Here is a 22,218-nt window from a genome sequence, read left to right on the forward strand (position 1 = left end):
AGGATGGCATTTTGGGAGGTTATTTGGAGGTTTTGTCATTTCCTGGTGGCTCAGTGTGAGGCTGGGCTGACCAGCAGTGTAACTAATCTCTGCTATGACATTCCCAGGATCTGTCTGGCATTGGAGCAACTAGCTTTAATTAAATGACCAAGCAGCCAAGAACAGAATACATCAAAGAAAGAGAAAAACAAACTAACAAACAAACAACAAACAGTTCCTATGCTGTCTCGTGATTGTCATATTTTGAGCACATTCATAATAGTTTACAGCCTTCTCTAGTTAATGTTTCTTTATATATGCCATAGTCACAGTGGCCACTATAAAAAGGAATGTGTTATCAGAGTATATGGATTAGCCACACAGTGTAGATGTAGTGTTTTACTCAGGAGTGCCTGATCCATATCTGCTCACCCTCTTCCCACACCTTAGTGTTACAGTTATGATAAGCTCCAGCAAGGGACAAAGTGACAGAGGTACCCGCTTTATGAAAGAACTCTATGAGCTGAGACCTGCATTCTTTCTTTCATTTTCCCTGTTCTTTTGAACCATGGATCCAATTGACTTGCAGCTCACAGCTTTTTTGGTTGCTTTTCTTTTCTTTTCTCTCTCTCCCTCCCCTCCACCCCCAGCAGGAAAGAAAAGCCATATCGGCCCAGAGTTAATGAGAACTTGCTGCCTTAAATAGCACCAGAATAAGCAGTGCAGTCTTGTACTCTCTCCTGCTACACACACAGCCCACAGCCTTGCTTGCCCTTTTCACTGCTGTCAAGCACTCTTGTGATTTTTATTCCTTAGTGCATTATTGATGATCATCCCCAGCTCAGCATCTCTTCCTGCTCCTCGTCTGTGAGTGGAATGCCCGTGTCTCCGCTGTAGAGTCAGCTTCATTACTGCACACAGCATGAGCCTCCTCAGCCACACCCTCCTACCACTGTGCTCCTCACTCCCTCTATCAACAGCTCTGTTCACTTGAGGACTGAGCTGCCTGTACCTCTCGGTGCAACCTCCTGGTCCTTTTCTATCCACTCCCTTGACATAAGTGATTTTTTTTTTTGTTCATTTTTTTTAATTCCCCAAATCAGTGTGACATCAATTCCCCTCACTTTTCTCCTGTTGCTTGTCACAATGTGCCTCTGTGTGTGCCAAGTATCTAGGGACAAGACAGCAGAATGGTGTCCTCTGTCTACCATGGCAGGAATGATACTCTGAAATTCAGTTCTATTATGTTCCCTGTGTGTGTGAGGAAGCTATGATATCTGACCTTCATGACAAAGGTCATGACTCTCCTCAAAGTTCGGTCACCCCCTACAGCAAGGTCCCAAACAAAGACATGATGGCTATTTACTGAATCAGTCACTCTGTCTCGTGTGTGTGTGTGTGTGTGTGTGTGTGTGTGTGTGTGTGTTGCACTTAATATTAATATGTGCACCTGTGCATATAGGTTCACATGCCGAAGAGTATGTTTATATATGGTTTGACCACACATCTTTCAATTTTTTCTCCACTTTTATTTATTTATTTATTTATTTATTTATTTGAGACTGAATATTTTGTTTTCCTCAACTCATCAGTTAGATAGACTTGCTGTCCAGTGTGTTTCAGGGATCTGCCTGTCCCTTCACCCCTGCTCAGAGCCCTGAGGTCCAAATGCCTGCCATCACATGCAGCTTTTTCTAGGCTCTTGAGGATCCAAACACATGACCTCAGAGAATAACCTGCAAGAGTGGGTTCTCTCATACCATGTGAGTTTCAGGGATGGATGTCAGGTTGTAGGGTTTGCCAAGCACCTTTACCCACTGAGTTATGCACTAGTATGACAGGGAGACTTAGTAGTTTTAAATGCTCGCCTAGCTTAGCTCCTATTTTAATGTTTTCCTTTATCTGTGTTTGCCTTGAGGCTTATTACCTCTCTCTCTCTCATCTTAATCTCTTGCTTTCTCCTTGTCTGACTGGCACTGTCTTGCTTCTGTCCCCTTGTATGTCCCTCTCTTTCTCCCTCATTCTCTTCCCTCTTGTTCTTCTTGAGCCTAGATTTCTTCTCCTGTTTATTCTCTCTGCCCTCCACCCTGCCTTTCCATCTCCTAGCTAGCTATTGGCTGTCAGCCTCTTATTAGACCAATCAGGTACCTTAGGCAGGCAAGGTGAAACAAATACAACCCATCTATACATAATTAAGCAAATGCAGCATAAACAAATACAACACACCTTTACTGGTTAAAGTAATATTCCATAACATAAACAAATGTAACACATCTTTACATAGTTAAATATTCTACAACAGAGCTATGTTGCTGACAGTGACAATATTCTTATGCCTTATTGTGGTTGCTGAGTATTTTGATTTCCTCAGGCCTGTAAACAAATATGTTATTAATTATATTAACATGGATTCTTTAAGACTATGCATTGTATTCCTATTTAGATAACCATTCCTTCTACACACACACACACACACACACACACACACACACACACACACACAATTTAATGTTATATACTCACCAAGAGTTCCATAAGGAAGGCTTGCGGTTTCATTAAGATGCACTGTTGTAATCCGGTTGCAACTGGTGTACTGTGGAAATGGGTAATGAAGGAAGATTGGAACTTCCTTCTATAGGTAATTTCCAGTGTCAGATAAACAGCTTTCTCTGGGTCACAAGTGGAACATACACAGCCAGTGTGGAGATAAAAAGTTGGAGTCATTTCCATTCATAAGGACGCATCATGCCTACCCTTCCTCTGCTCCATTTATTGAACAAAGAATCAACTAACAAGTTCTTTCCCAGGAAGAAGTCTTTTCTTCTACTGTTGTTTAGTGCCGCCACCTCCAAACCTCCAGCATTATTGATAGCACCCAGGGCCTCCCACATGCTAATCCTGATGTGAAGCTATGTAGATGGAGCCCAGGCCCAAATACACAGGCTACTACTTCCAAGCCCCACTCCCAGATTACATTTGTAGCCACTTAGCTCTTCTCTGCTGCCTTCTAGATAAGAGAGTGGTATCAAAAGGAGGGCGGGTGGGTGGTGGTGGGGGGAAATGCCTTGACAGAAGACTTATTATCTGTTCAATTAAGGCAATGAACATAATGAGGTACAGTGATTTCTCAATTAAGGAATCAAGCCACCCCACCTATGCTTAGCTTCATTAGAGTGAATATTCTGTGCTTAGGGGTGACTAATATATCAGGCAGCGCTGTCCTGAGAGTATCCACAGACAACTTTAGTGCCCAATTTAATTTCTTTTAATTTTTAAAAATTTTTAGATTCTCTTTATATGAAAGGCAACACATGATGCATTCGATATCTGACTTACTGGACTTAACATGATGGACTTCAGTTCTATCAGGTTTTTTCTGCAAATGGCGTTCATTCTTTGACTAAATAATAACCCCATTTTGTTTGTGTGTGTGTGTGTGTGTGTGTGTGTGTGTGTGTGTGTATATATATATATATATATATATATATATATATATATATATTCTGTATCCATTCATCCATTAATGTACCCAAGCCATTATGGAAAGTGCTAGAAAAAAAGGGGGTGAGAGGAGAGTCAGAAAGTGTCTCATATGCTGACTTCATCTTCTTTCAGTTATATTCCTAGGATGAGTATGAATCGTATCACGTCATAGTTCTATTTTCAAGTTTTTGAAGAATCTCCTTACTGTTTTCCCTAGTAGCTGTCCTAATTTGCATACTCACTAGCAAAGTGGAACAATCCCACACCCTGCCAAATATACACACATTGTCATTGGTGTGTTTTCATATATGTGCGTGTGTGTGTGTGTGTGTGTGTGTGTGTGTGTGTGTGTGTGTGTGTGTGTAGTGGAATCTCAGGTTCTTTTGATTTATCTCTGCTGAGCTAAAGGTATTGAATACGTTTCACGTATTTATTGGCCATTTTTTTCAGTTTCTGAGATCTGTTCATATTGTTTGTATATGTTATATTATTTGTTCTTCCTTTTTTATTTATTATGAAAATTAGGTCTTTGTAAGTGTGATGGCTGCCAATTTTTCTCTCCCATTCTCCAAGCCCCTACACCCTTGTGGATAATCTTCCTGACTATGCAACTGCTCTTCAGTTTGATATATACCCACATATGAGTCCTTCCCTTTATTTATCATTTGAGTCCTATTTGGAGACCATTGTTTGCCTCAGTATTTCCCCTATGGTTTTAATTTGCTGATGTCTGGATTTAGGTCTTATGTTTGGTCTCTGGGTCCTTTTGAGTTGACTATTACTCAAGTCAAGAGGTTTGTCATGTTTCAGCCCAGTATTCTTAGTGAAAATCCCCCCTTTACTTAGCAACATTTGTGGAAGAGATCTTTTTGCCAACGTGAGTTATTGACACCTTTGTCAAGGATCAGTTGACTGTAGATGTGTTTCTTTCTGTGTCTGATATCTACTCTTATGTCTGTTTTTAGTGTTTCCTTGTTTGTCCCTACCTCACACCCCAGCGACCTGCTGCTTTTGTTACTACAGTATATTTTGAAATCAGGTCTTGTGATGAGAATCCATCATTGTCCTTCTTGCTCAGGATTGAATTACCTAGTCAGGGTCTTTCAAGCTTACTTAAGAATTTAGACTTTCTCCTCCTCCTCCTCGTTGTTGTTGTTGTTGTTGTTGGGTATTGCATTGAATCTCAAGCTGGCTTTTGGTAGCATTGCCATTTTGTTGATAGTAATTCCTTCAAGCCATGAGAGTGAGGAATGGGACTCTCTGTCTTTTATTGTAAAATCCTTTGGTGTCTGTTTGTTTGCTTGCTTTTTTGTTTGTTTTTCCCTTCAGTGGCTTTGGTTGGTTTGGTTTGGTTTGGCTTGGCTTTTTAAAAACAGGTCTCAGTATGTAGCTCTGGTGGCTGTGGAACTCACTATGTACACCAGGCTGGCTTGAAGAGATCAGCCTGCTCATACCTCACACGAGTGCTGGGATTAAAGGCACTTGCCAGCACACATGACTGTTTTTTTAATTTTCATGTAGAACTCTTTCATCTCCTTGCTTAGTTGAGTTTATCCCTAGGGGTTTTGTTGTTCGTTTATTTGCTTGTGGTTTGTTGTCTGCAGCTTCCTGACTTGAGGCTATCAGGAACAGTATTGTTTTCCTGATTTCCCTCTCAGTGAGTCATGATTAATAAGTAGGAAAGCTACTGACTTTTGTTTGTATGCTGATTTTGTTGCATGGTGTCTTCTTGAGTTTATCTGTTTTCTAAGACCCTTTTGGAGGACTCTGGATTTTCAATGATTTTATCAAAATTAGTTTGAATTTTATCACAGGCTATTTCTGCATCTATTTTTATCTTTGATTAAACCGGTTTTGCCTTACTGTGTTAATTGATTTGCATAAGTTGGACCATCCTGGCATCCTTGGAATGAAACTACATTGTTCATGTTTAATAATCATTTAATGTGATATTTATTTCCCATCATTTCACTGATGGTTTTTACATCTCTCTTCAAAGGCATTTGCCTGTTATTTATTTAATTATTTCTGGGGCCTTATTTTGTTTTGTATCTAGGATATTGATACATAGTCATGCTTTCAAAAACTATACATGTCTTGTGGATTGCATTTATGTTTCTTCTAATATTCATTTGTTGTCTCTAATTTTATTTATTGGGTCCTGATTCTTTTGAACAAGTCTGCTAAGAAAATTACTATTTTCAGTCTTCTTTTAAAGACCAATTCTGTTTCATTGGTTTTTTTTTATTGATCTTTTGGTCTCTATTTCATTTACTTCAGGTCTTACCTTTATTAATTCTTTAAATCTTAGTTTTTGTATAGTTCATTCTTGATTTTAGGTTTTTGTTTGTTTGTTTGTTTAGGTTATTTATTTGATACTTTTCTTTTAGGTTAGGTAGTCGATATTTATAGCTGTAAAATTTCCTCTTCATACTGTTCTCACTTACATCCCATATGTTATATGGCAACTTGTGTTTTCATTGTCATTGAATTCTCTGAATTCCTAAATTTCTTCTCTGACTTCTTCTATGAACCCCATTCAAAAGTTTATTCAATCTGTGTGCTTGTATGCCTTCTGTAGTTTCTCTTAATTTCTAGATTAAATTATCATCTAGTCAGATTAGGAAATTATTTGGATTGTTTGGTTAAGATTATTTATGGCCTGGAATATCGTCTGTTTTGAGGAAAGGTCCCTGTGCTGCTTAAAAAGGTGTGTACTCAATTGTTAATAAGACCATCCGATCTGCATTGTGATTTAACTGGGGTGTTGTTGTGTTGTTTTTTCTTAATAATCTGTCTGTTGGTTAAAGTGAGTATTGAAATCACTTACTCTTGCTGTCTTGAGGTTTCTCTTCCCTTATGTCCTGTAATGTTCATTTTGTAAAATTGTTGTTCTTCTATTCACAGTAGATACAAATCTGGCCTAGATACCCATCAACAGATGAATAGATAAAGAAGATGCTGTGGCTAGTTGATGGGAGTTTTTGTTTGACCACAGAGAATGATACTATGTCATTTAAATGAAACTGGATGGGATTAGACATCAACATACTAAGCAAAATTAGTATAACTCAAAAAGTCAAATGTTTCTCCTCTTGTGTGCAGAATCTATGCAGAGCACACACACACACACACACACACACACACAAATATAAACATAGCTATGACATGAAAGTAGGGGACAAAGCAATATAAAAGGAGGGGAAAGGACTGGATAAGGCAGGGAAGGAAAGGCAGTATTAGATGTTTTCTCTCACAAGAGAGAGAGAGTTGAAAGCAGAAGGAGTCTATTTGGAGAAAAGGGAGCAGCAGTGGACAATAGTGGAATGAAGGGATAAATAGCAAAGTACAATCATATATATAGCACAAAACCCCCTTATTTTATATATTAACTGAAAGAAATCAAAGAAAAGAACAGTTAGTCTTCAAACATCTTCTTAATATTATCAGTTTGAATTGGTTTTCATCACCTACCCATTTTGGTTTGGGTCTCATTTCTTTGGATATGAGCTTAATTATTCTTAGCTTTGGATTTCATTGCCATCTTCTGTCCTATCACTCCAGGGCTATATGTATCTTTCCCTTGATGATTCTTGCAGCAAACAGTTTGACTTCTTCTCTTAAATGAAGAATAAACAATCTGCATAGGGTTATTATTAAGTCAAATAATGTGATTTCTGTCATTGTATTGCTATATAAATCACATTTGATTCTCTCCCAATTCACACTTACTCATACACTCTTTTAGTGAGATTTATTCTTTCTGTGTTAGCTCATGTGATTATCTTTGTCTTGTTTTGTCTTTTGTGAGGTGAATTCATTTAAGTATTGTATTAGTTAATTTTCTTGTTAATATGACAAAAGGACATTAAAGAGGGGAGGTTTTATTTTGGCTCTCTTTTTGCAGTTATTGTCTCTGATGGTATGGAAGTCGTGCTAGCAAGAGTATGAGGCAATGGGTCACACTGCAAGGGCAGTCGGGAAGCAGAGAGAAATGAATGTTTCCCCTTCCTCTTGTCATTCAGTGCTGGAACTGACCCATGGTACTGTGCCACTCACTTTTGTGGTAGATCACTGTTCTGTCTTCTATTAAACCTTTCTACAAGCATCCTCGTAGAGACAGACATAAGTACATGGTAACTCTGAATCCAGTCAGGGTCCCAATGAGAATGAATGGTCGCAAGTGTCTTCAGTCATGCTGTTTGTGATTCCCTTTCAGTTCTAAGCGTTCTGGAAAGTATTTCATGTTTGATTCTGAAAGATAATTGTGCTGGGTATAGTTATCTATGATGACATTTATTTTCTTTTGGCACTTGGATTATATTATTCCATGCCATCTGGCCTTTAGTTTCCCCTAAGCAATGTGCTATTACTATGATGGCTTTGGTATTTTATTAGTAACATGCCATGTTTCCCTTGCAGCTCTCAGCGATCATCATTTTTTTCCTGTACTTTCTCTACTTTATCAATGGCAGGAGCAGTTCTTTTCTGTTCATTGCCCAGGGATGTAGTGGATTGCTTCACTAAAGCTAGCCTGCTATGCAAGGAAGTCACTTGTAGACCAGAATCCCTTACTGAATCTAAAGCTTATAGGAACAGTAAGTTTCTCCTCAACCTAGGACATGAGTCTGCAGTAAGCCTTTAGACTTCATGCAGACCTTGAACTGCATCTACATCCCCACTTATATCTGCATATCCCTCAGCTACAGTCTGTGAGGCTTGCTATTCCTGTATCTGGCAGTCTTCTGCCTGGAATGTTCTCGTTCTCCTAGTAGATCCTCACCCATCTTTCAGCCCGATTGTCGCCTCTTAGAATCTAACGGGGACTTTTGCTCTAGGCAGGTGACTGCTGTTCCTTTTGCTTCTCCTTTGTGTTCATGGAAGTGCTCTTTAATCACTTTTGAGTTGTCCAGATGGCACACAAAACAGTGTTTCCGCTTCTTGTGCTTCTCTTTCCCCATATCCAGCAGGAAGGACAACTCCTGACAAGTGTATTTGCTCAATGAATGGTCATAGTACATAGTACATAGTATGCATATTACAGCATATACCTACCCACAGCAAGGGTAAGCATCCCAACAGGCAGCAGCTTCAGCTCCCAGTATGCAGCTTCTCAGTGCTCTGCTCCCTTCATCTGAGGAGTCACAGCCCCCAACTCCAAGGCACCAAATGCCCTGTGGTCTGCTACAGAGCAGCTTTCTTGTGATACAATCTGAAAGGTCTTGAGTATATCCTATTCCCTGTCCTGCTGAGACTCCAGATACTTGAAAACAGTAGCAGCGTTGAAGGTCCAGAAAGATCCAAGTTTAAGGCTTGGCAAGGAGCAGTCAAAAACAGGCATGAGAACTTAGCTAAGATCTCACGTGGCACATGGCCAAGGGCATATTGCCGGGATACATGGGTCAGTCTTCTAACAATGACTACCACCTCCTGAGCACTGACTACAACAATGAAGGGTAAGGATGGCTACTGCAGCTTCACTGGCATGTCTGACCGTCCATAGGGGGGGCTAAATTTAAGGAACAAAGATAGGCTTCATCCCTGACTTCTACAAAACATGAAACACATGCCCGATAAAGTTTACTCTTCTATCAGATTTAATTACAGATCCTGAAAGAGTTTAAGTATTAACACTAGTAAAATACACCACTGGGTCCATTTTCATTTCTTTATTCCAAAATTACTTGTGTACACCTGTGGACCTTCTGAGAGTTAGATGCTGCTGCCTATATTATGTCACTAATGGGCCCAGCAGATCTTTCCATCCCCATGCTACCTTCATCTTTGCTTGTTTAAGAGGACAGAGTTTTCTCAGTGTCTGAGAATAGTGTAGGGTAGAGAACATAAAGCAGAGGTAGAAGCTGCAGGCTTGTATCACACCACCCTGGTCTCCATCTCCACAGGGGAGACAGCAGCTTCCTGAAGAAGCCTTTCCTCTTGGCTATCATGTACTGGCTGTCAAGTCTTTCATTTGTTAATGCAGCTGGTGCCTACTGATGCCTGGCAGGAGCTGGGTACTGACCGATAATGGAAAGGACAGATGGATCTACTGGCGAAGATCTTCTTCGGTCTGGCTCCTCTGTCAGATGGGTGGCTATAACAATTTGTCATCCAAACTAGGGCCTTTGGGAAGTAGAAGGTAACAGTACAGCCTTAGGAGAGTGCCATGTAGACACACCTTCAGCAGCTGCACTGGAACTTTACTGGAGCAGCAGTCTGCAAGTGGCTGTTGTCTCTTGAAGGTGATCCAGTTTGAGGAACCCAGGATAGTAACTAGAGTCCCTAGAATAGAGTCCCTAGAATATATCCATATGTGCTCCTACGAATTAGATGATACCTTTAATGGGATGCATTCTTAGAGCTTGTTGTTTTGTTTTTGTTTTTAAATTGGCCTTGTACTTTTATATAATCATTGCCACCAAAAGAATTTAATGCAAAATAATTGAGGATCATTAATTAAAAAAACAAACAAACAACAACTTAGGCCAGCCGCACAACTACTACCAAAAGTACTTTGCTAAGAGCCTTTTTGTTTGTGTGTGTTCTGTGTAAAGACTGGGAAGGTTTTAATTTCTGCATTTTGGTTTTTTGACTTCTAATTATATAACCCTACCATACACAATTCTGCCAATTGGTGATCTAACAATTTCCTGTGTGGGTCTAACCCACTACTCCTACTGCAACAGATTCCATGGAGGGACGTTAGCATTAGATGGTCCTCTCTCTCACCCTAACTAGGTTGGCTGCCTTCTGCAGGATCCCCATTGTGTTACCCAGCAAGGCCTCTGCCAGTCTGCGGGCCCACTGGAGACAGATGTGATTTAGTCATGGGGTCAAAGGGAGTCATTTATTCAGTTCAACTATGTCTCACCCTTTACTAGATAAAATTCAAGTAGGAGGTATGATGTTAAGCTACCACACCCACCCCAAGTTATATTCTTGTAACAATTAAAGATAATTTGTCTTAAAAAGTGAAAGTACAAGACAAAGGTTAAGCTGAAGATGGAACTGGAAGTAGACCCCTGTGAGGTTGATGGTGCGTGTGTTCTGATTGCTCTTTAATCATCTGCAGGCCCTCTCTCCATCTCTTACTCTAGCAATGAAGGGAAAGTTGGTAGAAAAAATGCCTCACTATTTTACCCCGTGTTAGAGAGTAAACAACATGGTTAGTCTGATTGTTTATAGAATACTAGATTAAAGCCGGGTCTTCAAGGATATTAGGGGCAAGAGGGGCCTGTGATATGGGGAAAAGTCTAAACCACAACTTGAAGGAGGTGTGGTCCATGTGCTGACCTGTGGCTCAGCATCACCTAGCTACATCAATAAGCTCCTGGTGTAGTTCTGTTGGCTCCCCCCCACACCCCCATGTTTCCTTTGTTATTCTTACAGCAAGACTTTCCAGTGTAAGAAGTCATGACTGATTTACATTTTGATGCACAATCCCTAACTATTATGAGCTGACCTGTAACAAAGACTTGACAACTGGCCGTGAGTTTCACTAGTCTAAGATTCGAGGAAGACAAATTTCTAAAGCCTCTTATTGAATATTAGATTATGATTAAATTTCAGATTATTTATGCTGTAGCTTAAATTAGAGAGGGGTTTCAGTCAACTCTTAAATTGATTGAGTTATTTAACAATTATTATTAAAGAAGTGAACTCAGAGGCTGGAGAGATGGCTCAGGAGTTGAGAGTACTGACTGCCCTCACAGAGAACCTAAGTTCAGTCCCTGCACCCATGTGGCACCTCACAACTGTTCATAACCCCAGCTACAGGGCATCTGATGCCCTCTTCTGACCTCTATGGGAACTAAGTGTGGACATGATTCACAAGTTAATATATAGGCAAAACACTCAGACACATAAAATAAACCAATCCAAAGAAAAGTTAAGTCAGCTTTACTCTGTATTTTACAGTCACTTAAGCTTACTTTAAAGGCTTTGGGATACATCAAAACTGAGAAACAAATCACCCTTAACATGAAGATAAAGTGGGCATCCTTCTTGAGACAGTGCTACACATGTAACAAAGGCTGAGTTCTCTGATATCGCTGGCCACAGGTGTATCACATCTTCTGCCTAGAAGGCTGTGGCCACACACTAAGCCCAGAGTCCTTCGGACTTCCCTGGGCTTTGTCTGGATGCCAGATGGCATTTCCTCAGTCGGCTGCATCTCCTCTAATTTAGCTAGCATTCTTCATATCAGTGTATTTGCTGTCTCATTAATTTTAACTTATCCAAAGCTTTCCCTGGACCAGAAGCCAGCAGGCTGAAGCTCAAGCTGTGTGTGGAAATTCCTCCCTGTAAAATACATCAGGGTAAAATGAGAATGAAGGCAAAAGTTTCCCGAAGTTAACAACTGCTTTCCAGTTTCCTGTGACACATCTCTGCTTGATAAGTCCCTTTCTGCTCTTGTAGGGTTTGACAAGGTTGTAAAGACAATTCCTGAAATTCTTTCTTTGCTTTTGTTTTGAGTCAAAGGATTATAAACATTGAAAGAGATTATTTTTCAGTTTTACGGATAGACTAGATTGGACAGCAGTTTCTCAGGTTTGAATGAGTAGTGCTTGCCTGGCAGTCTTCCCTCTTAATGACTGTCACATTGTCATTTATAGCCCTGGCTCAGTGTGTGTGTGTGTGTGTGTGTGTGTGTGTGTGTGTGTGTGTGTGTGTGTGTGTGTGTGTGTGCATGTTCATTACTTGTTGGTAGACAAAACAAGGGTGTTTTTGATATTTTCATATGTGTGTCATTATAATTTCTTTTGGTTTGTCTCATTCATCTCCCTTTATGTCTTATGTACACATAGTTATTTAGCCTTCCCAGAAATATGTTCATAGTGTCAAATTCCCATCTCAGAATTCAGTCATCAGCATAATTAAATAAACACTTTCTGTTGACATCAGAGAGCCGAGAAAGCTTTTCTTGGTGCCTCTAGAAATCAGATTTGGATAGATCCATGTGTTGTATACATTCTCCCTTTCACAATGCGGTCATTTCCCTCTCTTCTCTGTTTAATTCTACTCAAACTCATCACATGCAGCACATTAAAAAATCCTTACCACAAGAGAGAAGAGGCTTCTTCATCCAGCAGATTTGGGGAGACTATAGAGTGGACTAGTGTACTTGAGCTCTCTGTGTGCCTGTGTAGATGTCTTGCTTCTTCACTGCAGGGTCCAAAGGAAGGTCTTACATACACCTCTTTATGAAGAAACACCATTGGTTCTTTAGCAAAGACAATAGAAGTTCAGCATTAGAAGGTAGCTGAAGGAGTCTAGCAAATGTTGTCTGTGAAGGAAGGATAAATTAAAACAATACATGTATTAGAATGGTCCTATCAAAGACTCAGCATAAATACTGGAGAATGTCTGAGAAGCTGAAACTGATCTACTGCCAGTTGTAGATTTTAGAAAGGTAAGTGTACATACATTGGGTGAGCATGCTTTTCCACTTTTGGGTACCTATCCAAGCCAAAAGAAATATTTGGGGCATGTCCCTTGTCATGTGGCAAGACATTTGTAATCCCAGACTGTGGGAGGTGTAACAAGAAGATCAGAGGTTCAAGATCCACCTGGAATGTTTAGTGATCTCTATTCTAAACAGCAAACAGGAAAAAAATCATCTGTTCCAAAACTTCTATGTAGATATGGTAAAAGTTTTGTTTTTGTAGTGGCAAAATTCATAAGCAAGCCAGATCTCCTGAAGGTAAATACATAAACCATATTCATGCACTGGAATACTGCTTAGAAATAAACTATTTCTCATGTTACAGCATGGATGGGTTTCAAAAATATGAGATATGAGAGAAGCCAGACAGAATGAACACATAAAAAATGATCTCACTTGTATAAAATTCTAGCAAATGAAAACTAACCTACAGTGACAGAAACTGAGCAGAACCTTGGGGGTGGGGGGGTTACCAAGAGCACAGGGTCTCTAGTGAGAGTAGTAGATGTGTTCATGTTTTCCATTTTGGTGGTGGTTTCATCAGTATCCACAAATTCAAAAGTCATACTTTCCACTTGAAATGCATGCAGTTTATGTTCCAGCAGGTGCACATTAGTGTGGCTATGTGACATACACAAACGTTCCCACCTCTTAGCTTCATATACTGGTGTTAGAAATTATGTTAAGAAGCCTTGGAGGTCTATGGTTAAGACTTGAAAGAGTGTGACCCTGTTGAGTACTTAGAAAAGGCTACATTCCTCTCTTTAGAAGTGAGCCCACCAAGTGTCACCTAAAGTTTAGAGGTTTCTAAGGATAAAAGCCCAAGCTAAGATACCTCTAGAATTTGTCATATTCTAGGAAGTAAAGGCCATTTTCTATGTGCATCTCCCAAGCAAGTCCCCTTTGTTTCTCTAAGGGAGTGACTTAGCTACCTTTTCTCACACCATGCTTTGGTTTTAATGATTTTTATGTTTTCATCTTCATTTTGGAATTTAACTATAAGTTAACTATCACTACCATTAGCAATATGAGGTTACAACTTTATTGATTATACAATCCCATTGATCTGAAAGTGAACAGTAATAACATAATGACTATTGGACACTTTATTACTATTGTTGTCAGCCAGTTCATAAAACTTTACCTTCAACACACTAAACCAAATTCAGGCTCAAAATACCAATCTCACAGTTGTATTTTAAATGGGCAGATTCAGTACAAGGCAGTTTTGATATGTCAAATGATTTCAGATTTCCATGCCCTGCCCAAGTTAAACTAACTGGAATTGACCTGCACCTTAGAGAGAATCGCGGGTATATGCCTCTGTTCCTACTATGTCCCGTGAATTTCATCCTCTTACATTTAAGTACTAAGGTACTCAAGTATGACATCTTGCTTCTCCTATAAGCTGATATTTGAAGTACATGTAATATCCTAGAGACTCTTAGAAGCACCCCGTTTTCTCACTAGGATTTTAATTGGACTAAATCCCAAGTACAGTATTTATTGTGGTTATTTCTTTCTTTGCTTCAATATTTCTTTGACCATTTTTGCACTGTCCCAGAATTCTGTAGTGTGAGGTTCCTTCTAAGTTCCTCTCCACTCATAAGCAGAGCCTTTGTATTTTCCCAGACAGAGAATATGAGGCGAAGATTTGTACCCAGGTAGGTTTTTTGAGGAGTGTTTTCAAGATAAACAGCTATGAGGAAATTAAGACATCCTAATGTTGAGGAATTAAATTGTTCAACCCAGAGAAAAGGCCCTTAGCAAAAGGATCTTTCAAGCCAAGAGGTCTCTCGGGGTCATACATCATTGAAGATGTGGGCATTTCTTACTCTCATGACCAGTCATAGAATGCATACAGGTTTGGGGAGAGCCCTGGACCTGGCTAAGCTAGTTCTCTGGCCACAGGGAACTATCAGTGTTTAGAATCTTTTACTAAGATGGGAGGGCAGTGGCCTCCATGTCTTCATCTTTGTCTGTTCACTGTAAAAGGGTGAGGTTGACATGTAGCAAGAAATCTCTTCAAGTGGACTATGGAGACCTAATGGAGACCACAGCTTTCATTCTGAACTGGGAGCCACAAGACAGCCTTCAACAAAACATTAGCAGGCCAGAGTAGCCAGTCTTTAAAAACATAGTTTGGTTAGTATATGATACCTGATATTCAGTTGGGATGAGCCAAGAGCTCTTGCATTTTCATTTGCTTTGGGAAACAAATGGGAGTTTGGTTCAGGAGACATACTGGTAGAAATTCTTCTGAAATAGGAACAATTCTTCTATCAGAACCTCTTAGCCTGGGGTGATTCTGAGTCTTGTAGCCCCTTCCAAGCTTGCATATTAACTTTCATGTGCATGATTCTGGGGAGAAAGCCTGTATTGTACTTACTAAGTGAGGGTACATGCTAGGATCTCAGAGATCCATTGGTTTGTCATTTTCATATGTTCAACACAGATCGGTATTTACTGTCAGGCATTTGGAAAATAATGGAGAGAAGACATTACTTTTGGAAAGCTCATTCTGATGTTTCAAACTCATATATAAGGTTATATACAATGATTGTTACATAGTAACAGATGCAGTGGAGGCTGGCTTCTGAGCCAGAGCTAGCAGAGAGACCATCAGCCATTGAGCAGATAGTAAGGAGGGATGACCATAGCCTTGTGGGGAGTAGCAGTGGTGGGAAGAACTCACCCTGTTCTGTGTGTACAGATAAAATTTTAAGATATGTCTTTTAGAAAAACTAAGAGCTTGCCTAAGTTACCAGGAAGTTGTAATCTAGCAAGGACGCCAGACATATGGAGGTAATTTTATCAAGAGCTGTGGTAAAGACTAGAAGAGAGGAGAGTGGAGTTAGGGAACCATTCCTGGCAAGTTTCAGGATAGCAAGTGGCAAAAGTGATTCAGGAAAGCGGAGTCAGACCTCAGTAAGAGTCCAGACTCAGTTGAGATGACTTCATTCAGGATGCAGCACATTCTCATTTGTGACCCAGATTCCCACATAAACAATGAGTGGGGGGGGGAACCACCACAAGCAGTAAAGACTGAAGACAAGCCAGCTATGGCAACCGCAGATGCCCAGTACAAACGGCACAAACGTGTTAGCACAGCGAACTCCCAGAAGCATTCCAGCACAGTGACCTTACTCCACTTCAGAGAGGTTACCCAGCTCTGAGCTAGAGGCTGCATTTGAACCCAGGCGTTCTAGCAGGGAATTTAGATTTGTGCACATTGTACTTGAGTGCATCCCATGAAGCCAAGAACCTAGGACTGTAGGGAAACTGCTGAGATGAACCTCTTATTGTAGCATGAATTCTAATTGGTCTTAAAAAAAAAAAAAAAAAAAAAAAAAAAAAAAAACAAGTCAGATATAGAGGTAAACACTGAAAGATCAGAAACTCAGAGGAGCAAGCCAGAGTCACATCTTACCTCCCCAACTTCTCAACTGAAAAGAAGTTGAACTCCTGTGTCCTCCCACCTTATATTCCTCTCTCCACCCAGTATATCACTTCCTGTCTGTCTGTACAGACCTCTATGGTTAGCTCCACCCTCTGATTTTCAGGCAGGCTTTATTTGTTGGAGCACAAACAAGGTGTCATCACCACATCTTACCTCACTGCATCTGGGTCTGGAGTGTAACTGGCCATTGTTTTCACATCAGTTTTACAGTAGCACTCCTACTCACCCCTCTTTCTCCTTGGAGCTGGGGTTATCTCCCTTTCTTTTGCCTCTTTTTGCTATTTTTCTGCATTAGCTCAGTGTGAAATCAGAGATGCATTATATCTTGAGTAAATAATCAGTTTGAAGCTATCACATTGTCAGGTGTCCCAAGGTCATGGTTGTGTTAAGTCTTACTCATGGCCATCCATCGAGTCACCAATCACTGGCCCTCTTTTCCCCAAAGCTTTGTTTAGTCAAGTTAAATTAATTCACTGTCACAGAAACATCAACACTGTATGAAATTGTTATCAAATAATCTGATATCCTGGGAGAGAAGTACACCTCTTGACTAATTACTCAGAATATAACCACAGGCTATAAATACACCATTAATTCTTTAACTATGAAAATATGGAGAATTTGTGGAGCACACAGAATTCATAGAGAAAACTGGAGAAGGCCTGGCGGAAGGTGGCAAGAGGTGGCAGAAGTATGTCCTTGGCCTCCTGGATACCAACAGATTTCCCTGACAGTCCTATTTCCTTCTCTGTTTAGACCCAGGGAGGTAATGAGCATAGTTTCCATGTGGGCAATTAATGATGTTATTACAGTTTGTTTAGTCACAGTGCTTGCTATACTTTATGCCACATGTTATGAAAAGAAATGGAAATACAAACTTAGTCCTGATGGACCTCCAATTGTGAAGCAAGGGAAGAGAGAGAAAGGGGATTAAGAATCTCAGTATGCCCCTGCTTCCCCTAGACATTGAGAACTTCTTAGGACTGAGTTCAGTGGCCTGGGAAGGAACTAGGAGGCAAACTCAAAGAAGAGAATAGTTTGCATCAAAGCCAAAGACATGAGTTTTATCTTAGGATGTCTAGAAGGGCTTAAGTGTAGTTCTTGGCCAAGGAAGTAAGCTTTGGAAACTACAGAATTCCAGAAAACAGCAGGTTCAGGGTTCCCCGACATAGGCGAGCAGCTCCAGAGTCACAGACAGCCCACCCGGCTCTTCCTTCTCCGCTCACGTTCCAGGTAAGGAGCGTTTTTATTTTTGAAATCCAGGTGCACAGTCAGGAGAAGGGAGAAAACAGTGACACCCATCTTTTTAATGAGTATTGCTGCTGGAAGAGAAATTAGCATCACCCTGGATTTTCCATGATGTCAGTTAAATGAAGGTGTTTTATAGCACTTTACAACAAATTAGAATCAGCTAAATTGAAAATAAGTCTAGCAGCTGGGTTAAGTAATCAGGTAAGTGGCCAGTTTTGCTATTTTTGCTCTGCGCTGAAGACAGAATTTGAATTTCTAATGTCCCAGAGGAATGGGATTCACACTTGAGTCCTAGGGTGATTGTTTCAAATGCTGGCAACCCGTGCTTGCCCTTGAGTCAGTATACAACCCGCTAGCCACTTCCCTGGAAGTTGGCCCTCATGCACGTGTTTGCGCAGCAGAGGGCTGTGGATTAATGCAGGAGAACCATGTGTTTGACTGAGCTTTAGAGAGCAACCTAGAAATAGATGACCCAGAACAAGGCAGTAAATCACCCACATTAGCCAGGAGAGCTCTACCAAAAGACGAAAATTCATGTGACAACTTTACAGCCACTCGTGAAATCAGCCCAAATCAGTGGAGCTATTAGAACATTTTTATGTCTCAAGAACACAAACACCGTCTTCCCTTTCTGCAATTTGCGTATAGTCAGAGTGTCCTGACACAGTAAACACTGCCTTTCTTTGGTAGGCAGTGTTTCATAGCTGGAACTCTCACTCTGTGAGCCAGTATTTCTTACCCACATTGCTGATGATTTTAGTATCTAGAATCTGTTCGTGAAGCTCAGTGAGGCCAGCCTCAGTGGCCTGGGCGATGATCAATAGGTGTGTATTTATATCTGATATCCTATGCTAACAGAAGAGGAAAAGAGAAAGAGATGGCGGGGGGGGGGGAGGAGTAGGGGGCGTGGGTAAAAAAACGAAACCTTGTATGTTGCTCAGAATGGAACTAGTGAGAGGTCAATAAATGCAGGTAAGATTATGCTTATAATTGTGATTTATAAAGAGAAATAGGCCGTATCAAGTCTGAAATTTTCCTTGAGCTCTCCTTTACAGCTAACAGATTAAATGAAAAAAAAATCTGCAGAAAATCCTCATATCCAGATTGAGACCTGTCAACCATAAAGGAAAACAAAATTTTCACTTATTTCCTTCTGCTTTCTACTTGAAACTCATTGTTTTTCTATGTCTTCTCACAGTCTCAAGTGTCAAAAAATTTCAGGAAAAGAAATTAATACCCAGCAGCTGAATCAGCAGTTAGGTTTTCTCCTGACATAAAAATGACAAACAGGAAGGACTCTGCTCTGTTGTTTCGGGTTTTTTTCTGATAGGAGCCTCTTTCCAAAGGCTCCAACTGTACTCTCTGCCTTTATCCTCGAGGTTTGGATGTGAAAAGACAGCTGTCAAATTTCATCCTCTTTGCTTTTTGATCATTCTACTCACAAGTAGTATTTCAAATTAAAATAGCAACTGGGAAAAAAATTTGCCTTCTGTACCACAGCCTCAGATACAGAGACCAGGGCCAATGTCCGATGGATATGTTGACACTGAAACTAGGTCTTCAGCGCTGAACTCTGCACTGCCAGCCTCCAAGCGTTGACCCTAGCCTGCCAACTCAGGTGGTGTTCAAGGTGACACATCACCATAGAGACCGCTGTTTCCAGAAAGCCTAACAGCCAGCCTGAGTTGTAAAGGTTGTCTGCTGTATTGTGTTGCATGATAAAACCCGGTTGAGAGAATTGAGTGAATTTATAGGCCAAGAGCTCCCACGCGCTGGCTGGATATTTCCCAGGGAAATTTTAACGAGCCTCTCCTCTTTCGCACTGCCCTCTCCTGGCTAATAATTTTCTTAGTAATGAGTTTTTAGAAAAACTAGCCAGTTGAGGCTCAAGAGCTGCTATCATTTTTACTTTCCATTAGAAAGTAATTTCAAATTTTATTACAGGAAATGCAGGGTTGATGTACAGTGATTAATCCAGATGCACATACATAGGAGGTGGCAGAAATGATACAAATGGTTTTAGAAAGTGTCTGTATAAAAGTAATTTGGCCATTTATATGGACTTTGTAACGTCTGTGAAAGAAAAGATTTTGCAGTTTATTTCATCGTTAGTCAAATTTTCCAAATCATTGATGTGAAAACCCAGAGTTATTGGAAATAACTTGGACACTTTCTCTGTGTTTATATTTTACAGTGGCTGCTAATTTACAGAAGATTGTAGATGACCCCAAAGCTTTAAAAACATTGACATTTAAGTTGGTAAGTAGGAAGGTGGAGACGGAAGTAATGTTTTGTCATGCCGATACCCATGAAGAATAATCACATCATTCCATACACAACATAATTTTGTTGCTAGATTTGGGGGAACACATTTTGTATTCATTAGTTGCTTCTGTCACATTGCAAACGTCCTTCTGGAAACCCTTCCTGAGTGTTGGTCGTTCTATCCTTGCCATACCTCTGACTGTGAGTGGCCCTTTGAGACCCTCAAAGCCTGTGGGTACCATTTTGCCCCAGAGCCTTTTTGTCTTGCACCTTGACCATACAGACAGAATTAAGCTGAATTCAAATTAGCACCCTTACAGAAGTTTTCCTGAGTGAAACTGGGTAGTTCTGACTTGAAAAAAAATGGAGTCCGAGGGTTGTATAAATGGTTCAGCTAATTGGAAACCTTGCAGAACTGTCCACTGAAGGCTAGTGAACAAAGATACAGCATTTCACCCCCCACACAGCAATCTTGTCATCATACTTTTGTAGAGACTGGATGTGCTAACAGTCTTTATGCGGTAGGGCATTTTAAACCCAAGAGTGGGTGGTTTCAGGAGACAGAACAGTGAGCATTCTGGGGTGACTGTGAAGCAAGAGTTTAAGTCTAGGTCACGGAGACCGATGCATTTCCACGGAATTTTAGCAAGCAGGGTATCAAGGCAAAATAAATGACTCATTTAAAAACATAAATTAATCGTATCAAGGGCCAGTCAGAATGCCACAAGTAATTTAACATCTAGAGGACCAACATGTGACCATGCAAAACTAATACTGATGGCCTGCCTTCTTTGTTGTTCCTTGTGAAAATCAAATGGAAATTTCATGTGGCCACAAGTGCTTCGGGAATAACCACAGTAAATGCAAGTTAATAAACCTTCAGTGTCTTGCTTCACATCTCATTTCAGAGAGCTAGGATGTGTAATCAAACGAAAACACAAAGGTGTTCACATAATGTATCTGGTAATAATAAAACATTGCACTCAGTATAGAGCTCTACAAGACACGGAACTTGATTTTTGGGGCTGCCTACCGTCTCACCTCTACTGTGTTTGAAACACACCTGCAATCTTGCGAACATGTTTTATTTATATGAGAGCATGTAATGAGAAACTGATACCCTCTGTCAGCATTTCCAACTCTTCTAATTTGGGGTTGAGCACTGTCTGCAGGACATGTTCCTCATTTTGAATGTCTGGACAGAGACCACCATTTGAAACTTTCATGCCATGTCACTCCCAGCATGTGTGAATTTACTTCCTATAAAACAGTAGTGACAGTATCCACTAGGGAAAGTTGTTCTGAAACCAGCTACTGTCGTGAAAACAGCAGGAGCAGCAGCAACACTTTCTCATCTCTTCCTCTGATTAGCTTTTCCCATCTTTTCCTCTGATTAGCTTTGGGGTTTCCTGGATCATCTCCCAGTTCTCTCTTCTATGCTCAGCACCTCAGTAAGAGACACTGCTCCGCTTCCTAGGGCAACTTCCTAACAGCAGTTCCCGAGTGCCCAGCTCTATGTGCAGAATGGCAACTCTAGCCAGAGTAGCTTTTCTGCAGTTCCAGAAGGCTTCACAGACAGGAGTGGCTCCCTTCTGCCCTCACCCCTGGTCATGATGCAAAAGCCTTGTCTGATCCTATGTCCTGTACACCTGCTGCACTTCCCCTCTGCTGGCTGGACCCTTTATGTCTTGGAAGTCTGAGGCCTGGTGGAGTCTACTTTCTGCGGAGCACACAGTAGATGCTGCAAGTCCAACTTTGGTCCAGCTCAGAGCCCACACTTAAAATTCTTTGTTATCTTTCAGAGGCAGCCCCTAAGCCCATGCTTTCATGGATTCCTTTGAGGATTCTCCTTTTGTCTTTCTGGATGTGTTTACTTTGATTGAGATGGGGTCTCCTGTATACCTTAAAGGTTGAACATGCGGCATAGTGGAGAAGAGTCCTGGAAGTAGATCCTCTGCTCAGCTAGGCATGTAGCAGTGTTCTCACAAAATGGAAAATAAGTGTGTTTCCTCCATCAGTAGTTGGAGATGTTAAATCAAACCAATCTCAAGAATGGCCTTCTGTTCTTGTTAAAGTCTGAGGTTTCTTTGTTGTTAGCAGCAGCCAGCCAGATTGAGACCCACTCCACAGAGCTAAGTTGAAGCACTGGCAGCCAGATAAAACTCAAGGACTCAGATGCATTGGCTTTCATTCATCAGTTTGGTTAGCTTAGTTTAAGAATAAAAGATCAAAGCGTTTCTGTGATGGTCTTCCTCATAAGCTGATGCTGCTGTGGTTCAGTTCAAGGTCCTTCCATGTCTCTCAGCAGCTTACCATGACTCCAATCCCAAAGAGA

At 40.7% G+C, this 22,218-nt stretch overlaps 1 protein-coding gene across 5 annotated transcripts in view; it reads left to right on the plus strand.

Moving 5' to 3' along the window:
* Positions 1 to 22,218, plus strand: part of Stk39 (serine/threonine kinase 39) — a 271,845-nt gene that overhangs the window by 242,004 nt on the left and 7,623 nt on the right. For all 5 annotated transcript variants that reach the window (XR_007834539.1, XR_007834540.1, XM_051184544.1 and 2 more), the window contains one exon: positions 19,813 to 19,877. Coding sequence is in view for 3 of the 5 variants with exons in the window: in XM_051184544.1 (XP_051040501.1) it covers positions 19,813 to 19,877 (65 nt within the window). In the remaining 2 variants the exon portion in view is untranslated. The remainder of the gene's footprint in view (positions 1 to 19,812; positions 19,878 to 22,218) is intronic.

The sequence above is a fragment of the Phodopus roborovskii genome, unplaced genomic scaffold, assembly GCF_943737965.1.
Source record: "Phodopus roborovskii unplaced genomic scaffold, PHOROB, whole genome shotgun sequence".
In the NCBI taxonomy this organism is placed as follows: Eukaryota; Metazoa; Chordata; class Mammalia; order Rodentia; family Cricetidae; genus Phodopus; species Phodopus roborovskii.